The following is a 19,628-nucleotide window of genomic DNA, read 5'->3' as shown; positions in this document are numbered from 1 at the left end:
CGGAGGGCATACACCCAGGGTGGCAGGATGCCTGGGTTCTGGTCCCCCCCTCGGGCTCAGCTCCTCATCTCCCTGCAGCAGGAGGCCCAGGAGCTCCGGGGCAGGTCCCCTCTTGCCGGCAGAGGGTGCAGGGCCACTTCTCCGGGGGAGGGTGGGGAGCTGACGGGCCCGCTGGGGCACAACTCAGACACGTGGCCCACCTCCCCGACCCAGCACAAGCCGTGTCCTGGAAACACGACTGGGGGACAGCCTGCTCCATCCTCATGGCCTGCGTGTGGGCGCTTCGGTGAGGTGAGCACAGGTGAACCCCAGCTGGCGGGCTGGAAGCTGACAGCGGGCTCGGTCAGCCCTGCGTCTCCTGTGTCCACCCGCTGCTTCTAACCCCCCGGGGCCGCCCCACTCTGCGGCCTGGCGAGGCAGTGCAGCAGGACAAGGAAAGGACACTGCCACGGCTGCCGGCCACCTGATCCCCCACCACCTCCGCCCGGGGTCTTGGACTTGGGATCAATGAGCCGGTGCCATGTGACCCCCCAGAAACCGCACGGCTAAATAGAAAATGGGCCCCAAAGGAGCCTCCCCTTGGGGGCGACCTGTGAGAGGGGAAGCGACTCCCCACCTGCCCGGAGCCCTGCCCTGGGCTGCAGGTCCTTGGCACACCCCCCACCCAGCTCCCGTAAGTGACATCTCACTGTCATCGTCCCCAAGGGCTGCAGATGGCGTGAAGCTGAAGCTAGTCAATACGACGGCTTCGTGTTCAATAGTCAATTCACACAACTTCAGTTCAGTAGTTGGTACGATGGCTGTTGTGGCGGGGCAGGCCCTCCAGCCCAGCCCCGCGCGTGCCCCTCTGCTGACCCCCATGGGCGGGCGCCCCCAACACCGGCCGTGCACAGTCGGCTTCCCCCACCCCGGAGCAAGCCGTCCCTACGCCTGGCATCAGCCTCATCAAAGGCCGAGGGGTGAGGCTCCCTCCAACTTTCTGGCATTAAAAAGATTTTTAAGAGACCTCGATAAAACTAGGGCTTCCTGCTTTTTGATGTGTTTCACCAAAGGAATACTTTGTCAGAAGAGCGCGAGCAGCTGAGCTGAAAGCCGAGTTCTCTACCGCTATTTTAAAATAGCTGGCTCTCAGAATCAAAAGCCCTCAAGATGGCTTGAATATAGAAATCAGCTGCCTTCTAGTAAAAGGGGTGAGGAGATCGCTTTATGGGAAGAGAGGAAAGGTGAAGACTCCTGCACACTTTGGAAAGCAAAAGCAGGCGGGTGTTTGCCAGAGAACATTCACACGTGTTGCTAACAAGCTGACCAGACAGCGGAGATTCCAGCAGGCCCCCGGACCCAGGTGTGACTCAGGTTACAATGGACACCATCTAGGACACGCAGAGGTTGACAGGAGAAAACACAGCCCTCCCAGGTGCCTGCCCACCCAAGCTTACCACCTCCACCCCTGTTGCCAGCCAGCGGCCTGTCCCAGCAGACAGCCAGGGAGCACAAGCCCGGGCCAGGGAGCACAAGCCCAGGCCAGGGAGCACGTGCCCCAGCCAGGGAGCAGGCATCTGATTCAGGGAGCACAAGCCTGGGCCAGGGAGCATGCGCCTGATTCAGGGAGCACGCACCTGATCCGGGCCAGGGAGCAGGTGTCTGATTCAGGGAGCACAAGTCTGGGCCAGGAAGCACGCACCCGATTCAGGGAGCAGAAGCCCAGGTCGTGGAGCACAAGCCTGGGCTAAGGAGCATCGCAGGCAGGCCTTACAGGGAGCCGCCCTGCAGTTCTGCCTCTTTCTCTCCATGCCTGGAGTCTTAGATCCCCCCCGTGAGCCCCTGGGCCTGGCCATTGGGAGCTGCTACTCCAGGAAGGACACACCGGTCCAGGGGCGGGCTCAGGCACCCCACAGGGCACCAGGTGACCCTGACCCCACTGAGAGAGGGTCCACGCACTCTGCGAACGTGGAGAAGCCCCGTTTCATCTGACGGGCCCTGGGGAGGGGAGCAGCCTCCAGGCGTTCCTGCATGGGCCTGCACCTCCCTAAGGCCCCCACGAGACCCTCTGTGTCTGGGGAGTGTGGACTGTGGGCCTTGCTCCGCTGCGGGCCGGCTGGCGACCCGAGCCACTTGGCCAGTGCTGCCATACACCAGCGGCTCTTTCCTTGGCCCCTCACGGCAATGCCATGGGAAAAGCAGCCAGAGAAAGCCATGTGGTGGGTGTGGGAACCACCCACGCTTCCCTGATGGGGTCAGGACACTGGGATGTGGCCTCGTGTCCAAGGCCGTGGATGCATTTAAAGCTTCAGGAAGAGCACGGTTCCAAAATCCAAGGTGGAAGCTACAGAGTGGGTTTCTGTCGTGACTTCAGATTCTCAGAACCGACCAAGGCAGTATCCCCACCCCCGTCCTCCCCCCCTGGCAGCCGGGTGGCTCTGTCCACCAGGAGTGCCAGTGGGCGTGGGCATCCCAGGCCGATGGCATTTTAGCCTGGAAAACTCTCTCCCAGTGGGCCTCCCTTCATGGAACCCTGTGAAGTTCCCTCTGAGCCCGGCTGTTAGGCCGGGCTGCTGAACCCAGTCCTGGGCATCGCCTGAGGGTCAGAGCAGCAGGAGAGCCACAGGGACCCGGGCCCATGCCCCAGCCCCCAAGATGGCGTGCTGACACCTCCCCCAGGACCTGCTTCAGGACGTCCCAGAGAACCGACCATCCACGAGGAGGTAACCAGGTAAAGGCGTTCCCGTGTGAGCCCTACATCAAGGCGAGTGCCTTTAAAAGACAGATGCTGAGCCGTCTGCTCAGGAGACACGGCTTCTAACTGTCCCTTTGCCCACCCACTTCCGGCCACAACCAGACAGTCCTGTTGGGTGGGCAAGCCTCCTCTTGGATGTGACTGGCAGATGCGCAGGCCGCGAGACAGCGGGGCAGGGCGGGGCCCTCCTACCTCATTCCCCAGCAGGGCAGAGACGCAGGCTTCCGAGGCGTCGCAGATGGCTGTGAGATCGTGGCCCCCCTCCAGCGCCAGGACAACCCGGCCGCCGGCCAGGCCCATCAGCTGCTTTGTCAGGTACCCGAAACCTGCAGGGGACACGGGAGAGGCAAGTGGCGGGCGAGGCGCCTGGCAGCGGACCAAAGCGGCCGGGGCGCTGCAGTGCCTTACCGAGGCCCCGAGGCCGGCACTCCGAGTGAGACACCTAATGGAAGCCAGGCTGGCCTGTGATAAATCCACTGGAGGATTTCAGCTTGGGATTCTTTTTGATCTCTGTGGGAGTAGGAATTATGGTTTCGGGGCTTTGATTTTATAATGTTGCAAATCATCTCGTTCGGGGGCGGGGAGGAGCCCCGGGGGAGCCCCCATCTCGCTTGCGGGACCACAGAAGCCGGGAGGCAGCAGGGCGGCGGGCAGGGCAGCTGCTGGGGCCTGGCCACATCCGTCCCAGGGCCCAGGGCGTTCCAGTCGGCCGAAGTGCCGGGCACAGGTGTGCCAACACACCCACGCGTGTGTCACCGCCAGGGCCCTGTACCCTGTCACTGTGCATGTCACCACTGCGCCCCTCCAGGGCCCTCCTGCATCCCCATCTGGCTTTCTGCAGCAGCCACGGTCCCTGCAGTGCAGCCCAACACCCTCCCCACGGAGAATGAGAATGACCCTCCTCGGGGAGCCAGGCCACCTGACCCCATCTGTCCGCAGAGGCTGGCGCTCAGCAGAGCGGGCCCGAGGCTGGACTCTGCCCCCGGGCAGCTGCGGGTGCCGGCGAGGCCCTGGGGCCCCCCAGCCTCAGTTTCGTTTCCGATGGCGACAGTGACGCTGCCTTGGAGGCGACTGCAAGGACCCCAGGAAGCACTCAGGGCGTGGGCCCCCAGGCTGGGCGTGGAGGGCACTGGTGCCCTGCCTGTCAGGGACTCAGCCTCTCGGCCCCCGGCTGGGCAGGTGGACTCTGCGAGGCTGTGCTCTGTTGCTGGGCTTCCTCTTTGCTGCACCATGCTCTCCCCACATGGGTGCAGGGGACAGGTTCCCCTGTCCCCCCGGAACCCCAGGCACCCAGACCACTGCAACCCCCAGGTCGCTGGTCAGGGTTGGGGCGTCCAGGCCTTTCTGGGGCCGGCGCTGGGGTGGGGGCGCTGTCACCTGCCTGAGTTGCTGAGACGGAGGACGCACATGTCTTTCCTCCCCTGACTAGAGTGAGCCTGCTCTCGGCTCTTTATGTCTTCACAGCGTTTAGGGCCGGCCCCCCCACAGGCCCCGCGTGGGATGACAGCCCTCAGGAGGAGGGGGACCCGGCCCCAGCTGACAGCAGCAGAGGGCAGGCCCCAGGCTTGCTGGCCTTCTGGCTGCACGCCTGCCGCAGGCCTCGTGCTCTCCGGGGAGCCGGTGTCGTGGTTTCAGTAAGATGTCTTTGGGGTTTTGGGGTGGAGTCTCCTTCCACGGCCACTGGAGGGGAAGCCTGGTGTGCACACCGCGCATCTGACACCCGGCCACCCGCAAACCTGACTTACACTTGGCGGAGAGGTTGTAGCCTCCGAGGGGCGTGGGGTGGCCCTCCACGGCGTCGAAGCCTGAGGACACCAGCACCACGTCCGGGGCGAACTCGCTGGCGATCGGCATGACCACGGTCCTGCACGGGGCAGAGGGGGAGACGCCGCGTCAGCCCAGGATGGCCACTATCACTGGCTGCTGGGGCTTCCGGGGCACCGCCCAGCACTGGGGACCCGGGGCCGGGCAGCCGAGCTGGTGAGGGCGTCCCGGAGCCCCCACCCTGGCCTTCGACGACCACAGCCCAAGGCTATGCCATCAGCTGCGACGGACCAAATGACCCGCTGCTGGGGTGCAGGAGGGACGTGTAAGGCTAATTAGAAAGAAATTCAACACTTAGGATCCCTAAAGGGACAACTGATGCCCCAGTTTAAGAGAACCAACTGGTTAGTAGTATAAACAGACGCTGAGGAGGTCAGGCGCTAAGTTACGTTCAGGACACAAGGCAAGAAAAGTGGGGGGAAGCTCCTGTTAACACAACTGCCTCAGGAGCTCGCAGCCTGAGTGTACGGCTCAGCCTGGAAATCTCAGTTCCTGCTGAGACCAGGAAGACTCCCGTCCATCTAGTCCAGCGTCTGACCCAGAGCCAGCCTCATAGGCCTGGAATGTCCCCCTTGACTTTCTGTCTTCCTCCTGCCCGGCTCCTCACCTCTGAGATACACTCCCGCCCCTGCCAGGTCTTCAGAAGATTGCACGAGGGGCTCAGTGTGCTGGGCGTGACCAATGGTCACCGCCCCTCACGGGCTGGGCCCCAGGGAGCACCACAGGCACGGGGCGGGCCCCAGGGAGAACCATGGGCACAGAGAAGGCCCAGGGAGCGCCACAGGCATGGGGCGGGCCCCAGGGAGCACCACGGGCACGGGGTGGGCCCCAGGGAGCACCGTGGGCACGGGGCGGGCCCCAGGGAGCACCATGGGCACAGAGAAGGCCCAGAGAGCGCCACAGGCATGGGGCGGGCCCCAGGGAGCACCACGGGCACGGGGCGGGCCCCAGGGAGCACCACGGGCACAGAGAAGGCCCAGGGAGCGCCACAGGCATGGGGCGGGCCGCAGGGAGCATCATGGGCACAGGACGGGCCCCAGGGAGCACCATGGGCACAGGGAAGGCCTAGGGAGGACCATGGGCACGGGGCAGGCCCCAGGGAGCACCATGGCCACAGGCCGGGACACAGGGAGGACCATGGGTACAGGGCACCCCCCTGTAATCCCACAGGCTCTCATCAGGATGACATAAAATCACCGTTTATGACAGCAAAGTCAACTCTGGAAGATGACAACTTTGGCCAAAGAAACAGAATCAGTTCAGTTCAATTCAGTTCAGTTGCTCAGTCGTGTCTGACTCTTTGCGACCCCATGGACTGCAGCATCCCAGGCCTCCCTGTCCATCACCAACCCCTGGAGTTTACCCAAACTCATGTCCATAAGAAACAGAATGCTCAGTGTTAAATACTTCTCCATCTAGGAACTATCCTGGTTTGTGGTCCTGTTGAGAGGTCCCTCTGATTTCAGGTTGGGGAGGGCCGAGAACCCCGGAGAGCCACACAGGTGAAGACCCGGCCCCTGCTCTGCAGGAACCGTGGTGAGGAGCCAGGAGGCCCGGCCAGACTCCTGCGACCATGCATGGCCCAGGGGGCTTCCCAGGGGACATCCACCTGTGACGGGTCAGGTGCTGGGAGCATCTACCACCAAGACTCACCAACTTCACCCCTGGCCCTTCGTCCACCAGGAAATCCCCTTCTGGAACCAGGGAGTCACAGGCCAGGTGGGCCTTTCAGCAGCTGGCAGCTTCTATTCTTTCCTCTGAGGCTGGGTCCAGTTCAGTTTCCTCCTGAACAGCCTCTGCGGAGCTGATGGAAATGCTCTCAAGGACTCAGGCTCTGGGCCTTGGGGGCCACCCCTCACAGCCCAGCAACGCTGCATGTGGATCAGATCAGGGGCCGAGAGCATTCCTGCCGAGGGCCAGGGAGCAGACACTTCCATCTTTGGGCCACTTGACTTAAAAAAACACAAGGTGGGACCTGGTCCCTGGGCTGCCGTCCACCAGCCCTCCCCCAGACTCCTGCCATTCCGACTCTGCTGAAGTTGCTCCATGCATGATGCCAGCCCCCGCTCTGAACGCTTCTCGGTGCCAGTGGGACGAGAGCTCACAGGAACTGGAGACGCGATGTACAGAGCATGGCCTCTTTTTCTGGCTGCACCGCACGGCATGCGGGATCTTAGTTTCCCAACGAAGGGTCGGACCTGTGTCCCCTGCGCTGAAGCGCAGAGCCTCAACTGCTGGACGCCAGGGAAGTCTGCGAGCGCGGTCTTCTAAACACAGCACAGGCATCAGAGCAGGCCCTGGGGCTTGTGTGGAAATTCCTGGTCCAGGATGGTGGTGGGGGGGCCGCCTTGGGATCCAGGAAAAGCTGTCTGCTCTCCCTCCACGCCCGGCAGCTGTGTCTGTGCCCACAAACGCGCAGGCCACCGTTCCCCACTGCGAGCACCCGGCGGGGCCCTCTGCACGAGCCCTCATCATTCCAGCGAGGCTGGTTTTCAATTATTTTTAATGAAGTTCTTGTCACATAAACTTTGTCTTTGGGCGGGAGACCGGCTTCGGCCGCAATCTTGGTAGGGATTTTAAAGCCGGCACGGTGTTTCAATGAAAACCACAGACGTTCCAAGCAGACGCCGGCTCATTCATAGAGCTCCGGCAGACGTTTTGAAGCAAGTGCATGTGGGCGCTCTGCTGCTCTGCTTTGAAGTATCGCGGAGCGATTTCATTTCTAATCCCCCCACAAAATTAAAAAAAAACAGCCCTGTGAAAATCATCATTAAAGGAGGTGAATACCGAGAGGGTCCCTGGCATCTGTGCTTGGTGTGTGGCTTCGCCCCAAAGCCAATCATAACAAGTTGTAAAGCACGGCTGATCCCTCGTGTTGGCGTGTGGGTGTGTGGTGTGTGCATGCGTGTGTGACAGGTCTGGGGAGGGGGGCTGGCGCACAGTCCAGGCGGGAGTCTGAGCACCTGGGAAAGCGGATGTCCGTGCGCACACCTTCCTTTCCTCTTCCTGACTGGGACGGTTGACGCTGTAATCCCGAATACTTGCTACAGTAAGAAAATCTGAAATGGTGCTGTTTGCCCGGCGTGTGCTGAGTGGGTGTGCAGCACACATTTTTAGTGTGCCCTAAGCCCCGAGAAACGTTGTCTTCCCTTGACAGGACTTGGCTTCCTCGTGGGTAGGAGAGGGCTGGACGCGTCACTACTGACTGTCTACCAGCCTGCCTTCTGGACCTCCCAGCATCACCCTGCCCGGGACCCTCGTGCCAGAAGCAAGTGGCCAGCCTGTGACTGGTTAACAGCTGCTGCAAAGAAAATGGGAAACTGCCTGACATTTTATTTCTAGGATGAAGTTTTAATGAGCAGTTTAGTCTGAAAATAATAAGATCTAAATATCCGCTGAAGGCCTTCCCTCAAACTGCTGCTCTAAGGCGAATGGGTCTAGGGGGTCCTTGGCGACCTTCAGTGGGAAAACCGAGGAGGACAGCGTTGAGGGCCAGGGGCCTCCCAGGGCAGCAGACCACCAATCGTCCTCTTTCAGGGAGGAGACCCTGAGAGAGGAGGAGGCCAGGTGCAGCTCTGGACGTGGGAAAGCGGGGGGTGGGGGAGATGGCGACAGGGATGAGCAGCGGAGGTCCCGGGGCCTCCGCGCCCTGTGGGGTGGGGTGCAAACGCGCAAAGTACCTGCGCAGCTGAGCTCCTGGCCCGTGACGCCTAGGACCCGGCCCGGCGCCTCTGCCCTGGACACGCGCTCTGCCCATCCCTCCATCCTTTGCTCGCTGGCAAGTTCACACCTGCAGCCGGGTTTCCATGGGGAAAAGCCAGGCCGGGTGCCAGGGCTCGGCAGGCCAGATGACAGGGTGGACGTCGCTGACCGGCCTGTTCTGCTTGGGCCAGCCTGGCTGCTCCATGAAGGCGGCAGTGCCCGGGGAGCTACGGGGCCCCTGCAGCTCCCAGAATCATGTCTTATCAGCTGCACTGTAACCTCACACGGCCAGACTCTGCCGTGCCAACATGCCAACTCCCAACCCACAGTGAAATCTAAATGCACGAGCTGGCTCCAACAGCGGGCTCCAACTTCTAAAGAAGAAATGACTTCTCAATACACCACCCAACTGGGGCCCGCACAAATCCGCCAGACTGGCGGTCAACACCAGCTGGGGGCACATGACCTGGTGGCCAGTGGGCTGCGGTGCCGTGTTTGGGGGCTGTGCCCACTGGTTCCAGGGCCTTGGCTGGAACCAAGGTTCTGTCTGCTACGCTGCCCCTGGCTTGCTTCTGCCCCTCCGATGCCCTGGGGCACTGTCCACGCAAGCTGGCCCTAAACACCCCTCGCATGCGGCCCCCGGAGCCTTCGCCCCACAGGCTTCCTTGCTCATGCTCACCCCTGTGTTTCTGGCTGGTTCCACAGTTCACGTCTCCCGCCAGGAGGGCGCTCACTGGCTGGAGGCGCCAGGCAGAGGACACTGACTGTGGCCGAGCCCTGAGTCCAGACCCGGTTTTACAAAGGTTGCTGCTGGGAGCCCGACAGCACCATTTCAGTGATGGCATTTTGATCATTGAAAACTTCCTTTCGTTTATGCTCTGCAAGGGGAGGTATGTGCCCTTTGGGATCTGGAATCTCTGTACACCTGCCTAGGGGGGCCTGGCCTCTGAGTCCCTGCCCTGGGGGTCCCAGCCTCTGAGTCCCCCTGCTTTGGGAGCCTGGCTTCTGAGCCCCTGCTATGGGGGCCCACATCCTCTTGAAACCCCACCCTCTCCACTGGGACTGCAGGCCAGGGGCCCAGCACCTGCTCATCAAGTACCCAAGCTCTGCTGAGAGTCGGGATGTGAAGGAAGACAGTGATGACGGGAATGTGACTGCCCGGGCCGGGCCCCCCAGCAGTGACGCCGTGGCCTCAGCCAGGCTGAAAGCCACTGAAGGCCGCCCCTGCTGCCACCTCCCCACACAGGCCTGCCCCACCCTGCCCCCCACCGGAGTCGCATCCCCGAGGCTTGGCCTCTTAGCTCTCTGCTCGCCAACCTCCATCTGCCAAGGTGTGGACGTCTTTCCTCCCCACCCCCGGCAGGCTCCTGGGCAGCGGGCGGGCACCTCGCCACTCCAGACCCCAATGTATTCTCGCCCCCTTCCTGGCCCTGCGGCCCGGGCCCCGCCTGTCAGGGGCCCCCAGGAAGCCTTGTGCTTGAAGGCTCCACGACCAGCCATGGGAGCGTCCCCCGCCCCGACACCACGAGGCCCCCACCCGAGGGCAGGAGGACGCCGCACGCCATCGGCACAGGCCCATCTCACCCGGGGCCCTGCCACCCACGAGGACAGGCACGTGCACCCCCGACCTGTACACAGGTGCAGTGACCGCGGGCTAAACACGGCATCGCTCAACTCCGAGGTTTTACTTCTATCTTCTGCTTCTAAGATCATTGCAGTAGAAATGTCCTCGGATAAACGCTCTGCCGAGAAGACCTGGACGCCCCTGAAGAGCTACAGTGGCTGCTAGAGGGGTCCAGGTGGGTGTGTTCATGGCCCCCAGGGGCTAGGCCCTCAGGGACAGTCTCCCCGGAGCAGACACGCTACTGTGAACGCAGCCAGCGCCCCGAACTAGATGTTTGCATGTGTTTCAGAGGGTCAAATTTTATGTATAGTTTAGCTCAACAACAACCAACCAGTGTTTTTTTTTTTTTTTAAAAAAACATGGAAGAAACAAAAGCCCCTCAACCTTCCTGCAGGGCTTCAAAGGTTGGGTAAATGAAATGAACCTGCTCAGCTTCTCAGAATAGAGGCCGACCTCACTCAGAGAGGAAGACTTCCACTTGCAAACAGGCGGTTTCACCAGCATCTCTGATAACTTTTATAACACAGCCTTTCCCCCCACAGGGCACTGTGAGAGCAGGAGCAGTCCCTGCTCCACCACCCCTGAGCACCTTTATATCACGGCCTGTACCCCATACTGGGCTCTGAAAGCATGAGCAGTCCTGGCTCCACCATCTCTGGGATGGTCCGGCTCCACCATCCCTGAGCACCTTTGTTAACACGGCCTTTCCCCCCACACAGTGCTCTGAGGGCAGCAGCAGTCCCGGCCCCTGCACCCCACGCTGCCAGGCGGCAGGGAAGTGAGGGGTTAAGAAAAGTACACCAGGATCTCCTGGCCCGGAGGCCTCCGCTGCTCAGCAGACTTCAAAGCTGCTGGCCTGGCTGGTTTGAATTAAAGTCCCCTTTTCTCCCAGAGTCTCAGGCCCAGGAGAAAGTGCTGCTGCCTCTGGCTTTCATTAGGGGCAATTTTCTTATCTCTTCTTCATCTCGGGCTTGATCTCCTGAAATGCAACAAGGCAGGCGTGGGTCTCAGCAGAAGGTGCCGCCTGGAAGGCATGGGGCGAGCGTCGTCCGGGCCCCCAGGGAGCGGGCAGAGGAGGGGAAACGGCTTCTGACCCTCCTTCCCCACTCTGATCGATGCCCAGGGAACCATAAATTGTAAACTTCAAAGTGCTATTTTACATTAAAATCAATAAAAGAAAAAAAACCTGAAACAATTTTCCTTTTCAAAGAGGCTATTTGAGCTTTAAAAAGTTCACTTGATAGGGCATCACCATGTATACACTTGGCAGAAGATTAAAACGGGACATCAACAGCAACTCTGGGTGAGGGGTCCATCGTAATGCTGGCGGTCGGGGAGGGGGCGACCCCCAGGACCCGCCTCCTGCCCGCTTTTCCACCCCATCAGCGTGCCCAGCACCCCGAGACAGCCCTGGAGGCCGGTTCAGTCGGAACCTGGTCTGAAGGAAGAGGGAACCGCCATTTTTACCACTTTAACCCCTAGTTTCAAGACAGCCTCCACCAGAATTCAGCCATGCCGGGTCCCCTGAGGCATCAGAGGTCACTGGGCTGTATTCATGCCTCTCAGGGCCGAGTCCAGACACTTTCTTCCCCAGGAAGCCCCTGAGGAGGGCCAGTTCACGGGGTGGGGCTGGAGGGCGTCCCGGGGCGGGCGGTGATGGCCTCCACAGAGAAGGCCAGTTCTGATTTCCTGAAGCTGACATTTAATCATGTACATGAGCGGTTTTCAGATGTGGTGTCCGTTTAGGGGGAGTCCTTCTCCCCTAAGTAAGGGGGGGGGGACAATGTCACGATTGCATTACATCTTACCAAGAGGAAGAGGAAAGAAGAGCATTAAGCCACTGAGATCGGAGAGAGTGGTCTGGGTGACGACCCCGCGGGACTTCTGAGGAGGCGATGGGGTCCTGTCTGAACCGGCTGCTCTCACTGTCTGCGCAGCTCGTCGCTTGACCCACCATTTGTGGGAACCAAGTGGCAGGCGGCAGGGCCTCACGGAGGCGGAGCCCCCCTTGGGGCCCGGCCTCTGCATCCCTAGACCCAGACAGCTGCCCCTGAGGCTGGGGCACAGATGAGGGGGCAGATGCTGTGACGGGTCGTGTGACCCCTACGGCCACCCCACCCAGAGCCCAGCCCAAGGCTGGCAGCAGGGAGGGCCCTCAGCCAAGCTCTGATGGCCTGGCCCTCGCTAGGATCTCAGCTGCAGGCGGGACACAGCCGTGCTCACATCCATGCGTGCCTCCACGCACATGCCCATGTGCACACGCATGCACGCCCACACACATACAGGTGGGTCATACCCGCACACACACACATAGATACAGGCACATCACACACACACACACAGATATAGGCACATCACACACACACAGATACAGGCACATCACACACACACACACAGATACAGGCACACACACACAGATACAGGCACATCACACACACACAGATACAGGCGCATCTCACACACACACACACACACAGATAACAGGCACATCACACACACACACAGATACAGGCACATCACACACACACACAGATACAGGCACATCACACACACAGATACAGGCACATCACACACACAGATACAGACACATCACACACACACAGATACAGGCACATCACACACACACAGATACAGGCACATCACACACACACACACACACACACAGATACAGGCACATCACAGACACACAGATACAGGCACATCACACACACACACACACATACAGATACAGGCACATCACACACACACAGATACACACACATCACACACACAGATACACGCACATCACACACACACAGATACACGCACATCACATACACACACACACAGATACACGCACATCACATACACACACACACAGATACACGCACATCACACACACACACACGTGCCCGCATGCAGGACAACCAGAGCACGCACTCAAGAGGAAGGAAGGAAAGTCCCTTGGAAACTTGATGGGCTCCAAAGCCTGATGCAGAGGCCATGTCTCAAACAAAGACGGAAGGTCCGTTGGGCTTCGCTACTGAGGAAAACTTTCCTCCTTCCGAGGGGCCCTGGACGCACACTTGCCAGGGGCTGCCCCCCCGTTCCCCGCCCCCAGCCCCCCAGCCACTTGCTCTGACCGCAACAGGAGGCGGGGTTTCCTCCTACTAATCTCCTACTAACCAGGAGGTAGCTGGTTAGTGCTACCAGCCCCAGGAGTCCCTTCAATGTGGCCCAGATCGAAGCAGAAAGCACGGCTCGATGACAAGAGCAAAGACGGCTTTACAGAATCGCCTTGTACCTGACTCCCCCAGCCCAGCCTAACACAACGGAACCGGGGTGACCGAGGGAGTCACCTCCCGATTTTTATGTCAGCAGAGGAGGGATGTTCACTTCTGTTTCCCATCATCTCACAGAAGGTTTTTTGAGAGAAGAATTAGGAGATCAGGAGCCTTTTCAGACCGCAGCACCCGATTCTCCTTAACCTCATGCTTTCTGACACCTTCCCCCAGCCTCCCTCACTTTCTTACTATTGAGACCCCAGACGGAGTCCTGGTTTCCATGAGACGCACAAGACGGGAACCCTGCAGACGGAAGGTGAGAAACAGTCTTGGGGATGCCACCTCTGGCCTGAAGAGCAGACTGTGAGAAGCCTTGGGGTTCATCCCCCAAAACGCAGAGACAGCAAGACCGGTTCCTGCAGTGCCAGCACACAGCACTGCCCAGGGATGGAGGGGGCGTGCTCACGAGGGAAGGCGAAGGTCAGAGGAGAACGGTGAAGCCCACAGGAGCTGGGCCCCCGTGGGGGGTTCCCGACTGCTCCCTAAGTGCCCCACGGGGTGGAAGCCAGGACCCTCACCTGAAGGCTGCGAGGTACTCTGCGTCTCCCATGGGGGGGTCCAGGCCGCCGGTGAAAGCCATGTTGACGTTAAAGCCCACGCCGGCGCCCGTGCCCACCTGCACGGAGGAGAGAAATGCATGCCATGACCCGACCTGGGCGGCCCTTGGGGTGTGCCCCTCGCCCACCCACCTGCCCTCAACATGCTGCCTTTCAGGATGGGGCGTTTTCAGAGGCAGGAACCCCGTTCCCCCGCATGTGCAGAGTGTGGGGGCCTTGTGCCCTGCCTGAGGGAGGGGCTGCACCGTGAAGGGCTGCGGGGACCGCTGCGAGCTGGCCGTCTGCCCTGACGTCCCTTCCAGGACGAGACCCCGAGGCGGGCGGGCCTGTCTTTCTCCTTGGACGGGATTCCCTACTGTCGGGCCTCTCCGCTCAGAACAGGGACCTTCGCTGGAGTCTCGGGGGTCACCCGGGAGCCCACCGTGGGCACTCGACCGGCGAGAGGGCCGCCGCCCTGGACACACATGGTGCCTGTGCAGCAGCCTTTCCCGAAGGCGAGGGCACCCGCACTCACTGGCCCAAGCCCTCGGCCCGCCCAGGCTAGAACCAGGGTTCCCAGGATGTCGTCTGCACATGGACCAGACGTGGCCCACACGGGAGCACCTGAGGGATCCGGGCTGACGGCTTCCCCCCGTCACGCCGGGCCCCCTCTGCTCACGGGCGTGCCCCCAGCCCCCAGGCTGCGCCCGCGGACAGAGCCCTGCTCACCTCGTCAGGCGCGCCGCTGCCCGGGAAGAAGTTGCCGTCGTCGTAGCGGTGCAGGGAGATGTAGAGCACGCGGGGGTCGCTGTAGAAGGCCTGCTGGGTCCCGTTCCCGTGGTGCACATCCTGTGGGGCGGGGGGTGCTCAGCGCTGGCGCCCTCCCGTGAGCCAGCACCTCCCGCCCAGCGGGGGTAAGCTCCCCGGCTCGGGGCTCTCAGGGCACGGCCTGCGGCAGGTTCGCAGGGTGTCTCACTGCCCCGGGGGCTGCTGTTTCCGGGCAGGGTCATTTGATCAGTGTCTTGCCAACCCTGGGGCAAGGGGCAGGCTGGGGAGCTGGGCAGCCCGCCCTTACTGCCAGCCTGCGGCTCCCACGGCTGCTCACTTGGGGGCGCAGGCTCAAAGCCGGCTCCGCCGGGGGCTGAGAGCCGGGGTGCCAGGCCCCGAGTGGGGTGACAAGCCACTCGAGTGGGTGGCTGGCGGCCAGCGCGTGAGCTGCGGGCTGCAGACGAACCGCGGTTTTCAGCCCAGGAACTGCTGAGAATCCGCGCATGAATGCTGTCTGAGCTCACTGGAGAAAACACAGAAGGACAGCTGGAAGCGGGGGACCAGCCGGACTCCACAGAGGCCTGAGGGTGAGGGCGGGGCAGGTGCCGCCCGCTGCCGTCTGTGGCCACAGCAGAGCCTCCGGCGCAGCCCTGGATGGCAGCCGGCGAGCGCCCGCCTTCTGCAGGGGCTTCACGCCCCCAGCATCTCTGACTGCTCCCCACGGGGGGCTGACGAGGGGCTCCCTGGGCTGAACGGAGCAGGCACTGGGCGTGTGAGGACCAGGGTCAGCAGCCCATGCCCTGCAGCCCCGGCACCAGCGCCCGGAGCTTGGGGTGTCCCGGGCTGTGTTCCGGTTTTACTTTTCCCAAACCCAGGAGGAACTCTGCAGCATAAAGGATAATCCCGCCTGAAGTATCTGATTTTTTTTTAACTAAAAATATTATGAAATGGATCATAAACTCCAAAGGGAGTTTTCTCCCCTCCCCTTGCCATCTATGGCTTGAAAAACAATAATAAAGTGAACACCTTGAGTGCCCACCTCCCACCTCTGGAATTCAGCTATTCTACAGCGTTTTTCATAGACTGTGCCCTGTGAGGCAGGGCCCTGTCAGAAGCGGCCCGTCATGTGGGAAAATGGGGCAGGGGGTTAAATCGGTAAAAACCGGGTCACCCGGCAGAAGCAGGAGTGACAGAGGCAGCTGGCCGGGCCGCCGTCAGTGCCAAGGGCCCACGAGCCCCACCTGCCCCCCACCCTCCTACGAGGCTTGGCAAGACCACCCTCTAGCTGCTGCCCTCAACCACCAGCCTGTCTCCGGACACTTCAGAACCAGGGTCACTGGCAGGACGGGCTGGTAGGAGCTGTCACACTCCTCGGATTTGGGCTTTTCCTTTCTGCATCTTTGAGGGAGTTTCCACAAAGTGCGGGTCCACAAATCCAGTTGTCAGCGGAGTGGGAAAGCCTGCCTTCCCTCTGTCTGCTGGAGCGGGGGTGGGGTAGGGACAAGCCGGCAGCGCCCCAGGGCCCCCCAACTCACCCAGTCCACCACGAGGGTCTTGCTCACGCTCAGCCTTTGCTGGAGAAGCTTGGCAGCGATGGCCACGGAGTTGAAGTAGCAGAACCCCCTACAGGGGAGAATCAGGAGAAACGGAGATAAAATGTGGGCTCTGATCAGTTTGTACACAGCCTGTACGAGAACACTAGAGCATCCCGAGGACACCTCCTGGGACATGCACTGACCAGCCTCCCAAGAGGCACGAAGGCCCACGGAACACAGAAGTTACTATTTTACTCCCTCCCCGCTTATCTTTCTGTGTTCTAGGATGCATACAATGATTCGAGAGAGGCTTTGAGAGGACGGGAAAAACAAGCTAAGAAAGTGAGTCGAGTAAAAATGAAAATCTCCTAAACTTGAACTGCCACAGGAGCTGAGAAGCCTAGGTGGGTTTGTTTTGAGGGTGCAGGCTGGCTGTCTGGAAGGGGTACCAAGCACCTGTAGCCTCTCCTGCCTTGCTGGCCTCTGGACCCCCAAGAGAGCCTCCAGCGACGAGACTCCTCCAGGCTCCATCTGGGTCCCCCTGAGCCCACTGTCTAGAATATGTGACAAGCCAGACTCAGATTAGAAAGGTGACCTCAGAGCAGATACCCAGTCGGTCAGCACCCGCTGCTGGGTCATGCGGACTGTCCTGGGCCAGGGAGGGACGCACGTGGGTGACGACAGCTCCCTCTACAGCAAGGGCCCTTCCTGCAGCCGCATCCCGACGCCCCACTGGGGTCAAGGTAGCTCCCTGCCTGCGTGCTTCCTGCTTCTCCCTGCGGCTCTGTCTGCATGTGTGTGCCTCACCAGCCGACAGGCCGGCGCTCAGCCTTCCAGGCTCCGCCCGTCGCCTCCTCCTGATGACCCCAACCCTGAGTCTTCTGTCTCAGGCCCTGGGTAGAAGCCCCATATGGCACTTGCTGAGGGTTTCCTGTGTCCACTTTGGGCACAACTTGTGGGGTCAAGTCCTGTGACTCTTGCAGGGGGCTTCTGGACAGGGATGGACCCTGAGTCCACATGCCACCCCCCGCCACCTCAGCCAGCTCCACAACCCGAAACACAGGCTGGACAGCTGACCACTGTGGTTGTGGCCTGGCGACTTGAGCCTCACGGTACCAGAGCATGAGCAGGTCGGCTGGAAGGCCACACGTGAGCAGACCCGAGGTCTAGAACAAGGACGAACCCCCTGAACTCCTCCTGGGACAGCTGATGTTCCCTTTCCTGGGCTTGTTCCTGGGCTAGACAAGGAGGTGGCGCCTCTGGACTCACTTCTGCACCCTCGGCCTCCCCTCTGTGCCCCCTGCCACCCCAACCCGCATCTTTCCAGAGTCACAGCCAACTCCAGCTGCACATGCTGCTGGCCCGGCACACGGGAGGGGTGTGAGACAGCCGTGTGTCCCCTGCCCGAGAGCGACCATGTGTCCACTTACATGGGCGTGCTCTCCTCTGCGTGGTGTCCTGGAGGGCGGACCACAGCAAAGCCATTCTAGGCACGACACCAGCGGGGAGAGACAGGGACAGAAGATTGGTTTCAGGTCAGTGAGAAAAAGATCACAGACTGCCTTTGAGCACAGGCAGAGTCTGCATGGTTTCCAGCCGCCCCCGGGCGCAGACGCGGGCAGGACCCAGGGCTCCCTATGAGCGCTTCGGAGACACCCAGGTCCCTTCTGTGAGAGGCCTGCTGTCATCACAGATCACTGAGACAAAAGGTCAGCTCACTCCTGACTTTCCATCCGCAACAGTCTGCTGGCCAGGCTGCGGGCTGCTGAGCGGGGGAGTCTGGGAAGGAGGGGAAGGGGTGCCTGTGGCCCTGCTCTGATTATAACCAGCAGGAAGTAACTGGATGGGAACGCTGGAGCAAATGAATCTGACGGGGCTAGGCTGCTCCCTGGTTGGGCCATAATGTCAGCTTCCCTGCTGTCTCTGCGGCTCAGCTCCCCGGGGACTGGGCAGTGCAAAAAAAGGACCACTATCGCCTGTGAGCAAAGGCTGGAGAAGAGCTGCAGGTTGCCCCCTCCAGGCCCCGAAATCACTTATGCTTGAAAAGGACCATCTGCAAACCATCCTGCAGCCGCCGTAATAAAGACGGTTTAGACCAGCACGCCCGGTCTTGCAAGCCCAGGAAGCTATGTGGTCAAGGTCTGCAACGGAGCCCCCAGGGCCATGGACCATGCTGGCCAGGCATGGGAAGTGTGCCCAGCCTTCTGCGGAGACTGGGCTGGGTGTGCACTTGGTGGAAGCCCCTCCTCGGCACCACCCAACCATCTCCCCGTCCCTGGACAGGACCCCACACCCCGGGCCTCTCCAGTACCCCCACAGCTCTGTGCCCGCTCCCGTGTAGCTGAGAGCTGACCGGCGGCGGGTGTGGTGGTGGGGGGAGCACACAGGTTCCCAGGGGAGCGGCAGCTCCATGCCAGCGCCCGGAGAAAGCAGTGAAACTTATCAACGTCATTAAACCTTGACATCTCTTTAACGCCCATACAGAGAGATAGGGGATGTGTAACCAGCCCGGCGGGGCTGTCAGATCGGGGAGAACGAGACTGTGGTCAGCGTGGGATCTGAGCTTCCTGGTGAAAATCCCTGTGCGGAGGAGACCCTCCTGACGAAACGGGAGGTGACAGGCACGGTTCCCAGGGTCTGGGCTGCAGTGCACACTGCCTAGGAAGAGGCGACTGAAGGCTCTGGGGCCCTCCGTGACCCCTCATCTCTGGACAACCGAGCACGGTGCAAAGTCAGGATAAAACGACACGCTCAGGGTACGGGGCCCCTCATAAAGCAGGAGGACAGAGGCCACTGGTGTGTTTCAGGGTCTACACGGCAACACGTCTTCAGGACAGCACCCCTCGCTGAACTGGGGTGTAGGGTCAGAGACACAGACCTGCAGTCCCCTGAGGACCCCCTCCCCTCGCCCTGCACTATGCCAGGCTGCACCGCCTCTGTGTGCTTCAGCCAAGGCCACGTGTCGCCAGCCACAGATGCAGAAGTGGGCATGACGATCCCAGCTGAGCCACGAAGCCAGACGCACTATTATTTTTAAATTAATAAATATTTACAAAGCTTCATTTTTCAATCTCTGATGACTACTCAGCCATGGATGATACAACTCCTACGGACAAAATCTCTCCTAGTCTTTCAGCCACAGTGAGAGGGCAGGGCTCCAAGATCGGCTTTGCTGAGAACCGCTGCGTGGCTCTGTGTTCTCACAAGGGGCAGGGTCTCCTGCAGGTCAACCGTGGGGACAGACCTGGGCACCCGCCCCCCTCGCAGCCGCCCGGTACCCTGCAGAAGCGGGGAGCAGAGGCGGCCGGCTGCCCCCTCCCCGGGCACTCTCCCCCCACCCCAAGCCCCTCCTGCGGGTCCTCACTGACCTTCAGCTCCCCCGTGGCCACCTTGAAGACCAGCTCTACCACACAGCCCACGGCCAGGCGGGCGGCCCCCGACGAGTGCACCTCGTTCCATATGGTGTCACTGTCCACCTGTGGAGAGAGTACGCCTGCGGTGAGCCCGGCGCCCTGAGGGTCACACCGCCCCCACCGCCGCCCAGCCACGTCCTCTGTGCTCTGCCTCTGAAACTGGAGGGTC

The 19,628-nt window shown here is 61.1% G+C and overlaps 1 protein-coding gene across 11 annotated transcripts in view; it reads right to left on the bottom strand.

The window, feature by feature from the left end:
• HDAC4 (histone deacetylase 4) overlaps positions 1–19,628 on the bottom strand; it is a 287,523-nt gene that overhangs the window by 11,720 nt on the left and 256,175 nt on the right. For all 11 annotated transcript variants that reach the window (XM_086394178.1, XM_086394182.1, XM_086394186.1 and 8 more), the window contains 7 exons: positions 19,415–19,522; positions 17,477–17,532; positions 16,047–16,134; positions 14,473–14,592; positions 13,726–13,823; positions 4,480–4,598; positions 2,927–3,060 (listed from right to left, as the gene is read on the bottom strand). In XM_086394178.1, coding sequence (XP_086250304.1) covers positions 2,927–3,060; positions 4,480–4,598; positions 13,726–13,823; positions 14,473–14,592; positions 16,047–16,134; positions 17,477–17,532; positions 19,415–19,522 — 723 coding nt within the window. The remainder of the gene's footprint in view (positions 1–2,926; positions 3,061–4,479; positions 4,599–13,725; positions 13,824–14,472; positions 14,593–16,046; positions 16,135–17,476; positions 17,533–19,414; positions 19,523–19,628) is intronic.

The sequence above is a fragment of the Bos grunniens genome, chromosome 3 (assembly GCF_055505025.1).
Source record: "Bos grunniens cultivar Pamir isolate PY7600 chromosome 3, Bosgru_T2T1.0, whole genome shotgun sequence".
In the NCBI taxonomy this organism is placed as follows: Eukaryota; Metazoa; Chordata; class Mammalia; order Artiodactyla; family Bovidae; genus Bos; species Bos grunniens.
This window is presented reverse-complemented; position numbering and strand designations above follow the sequence as displayed.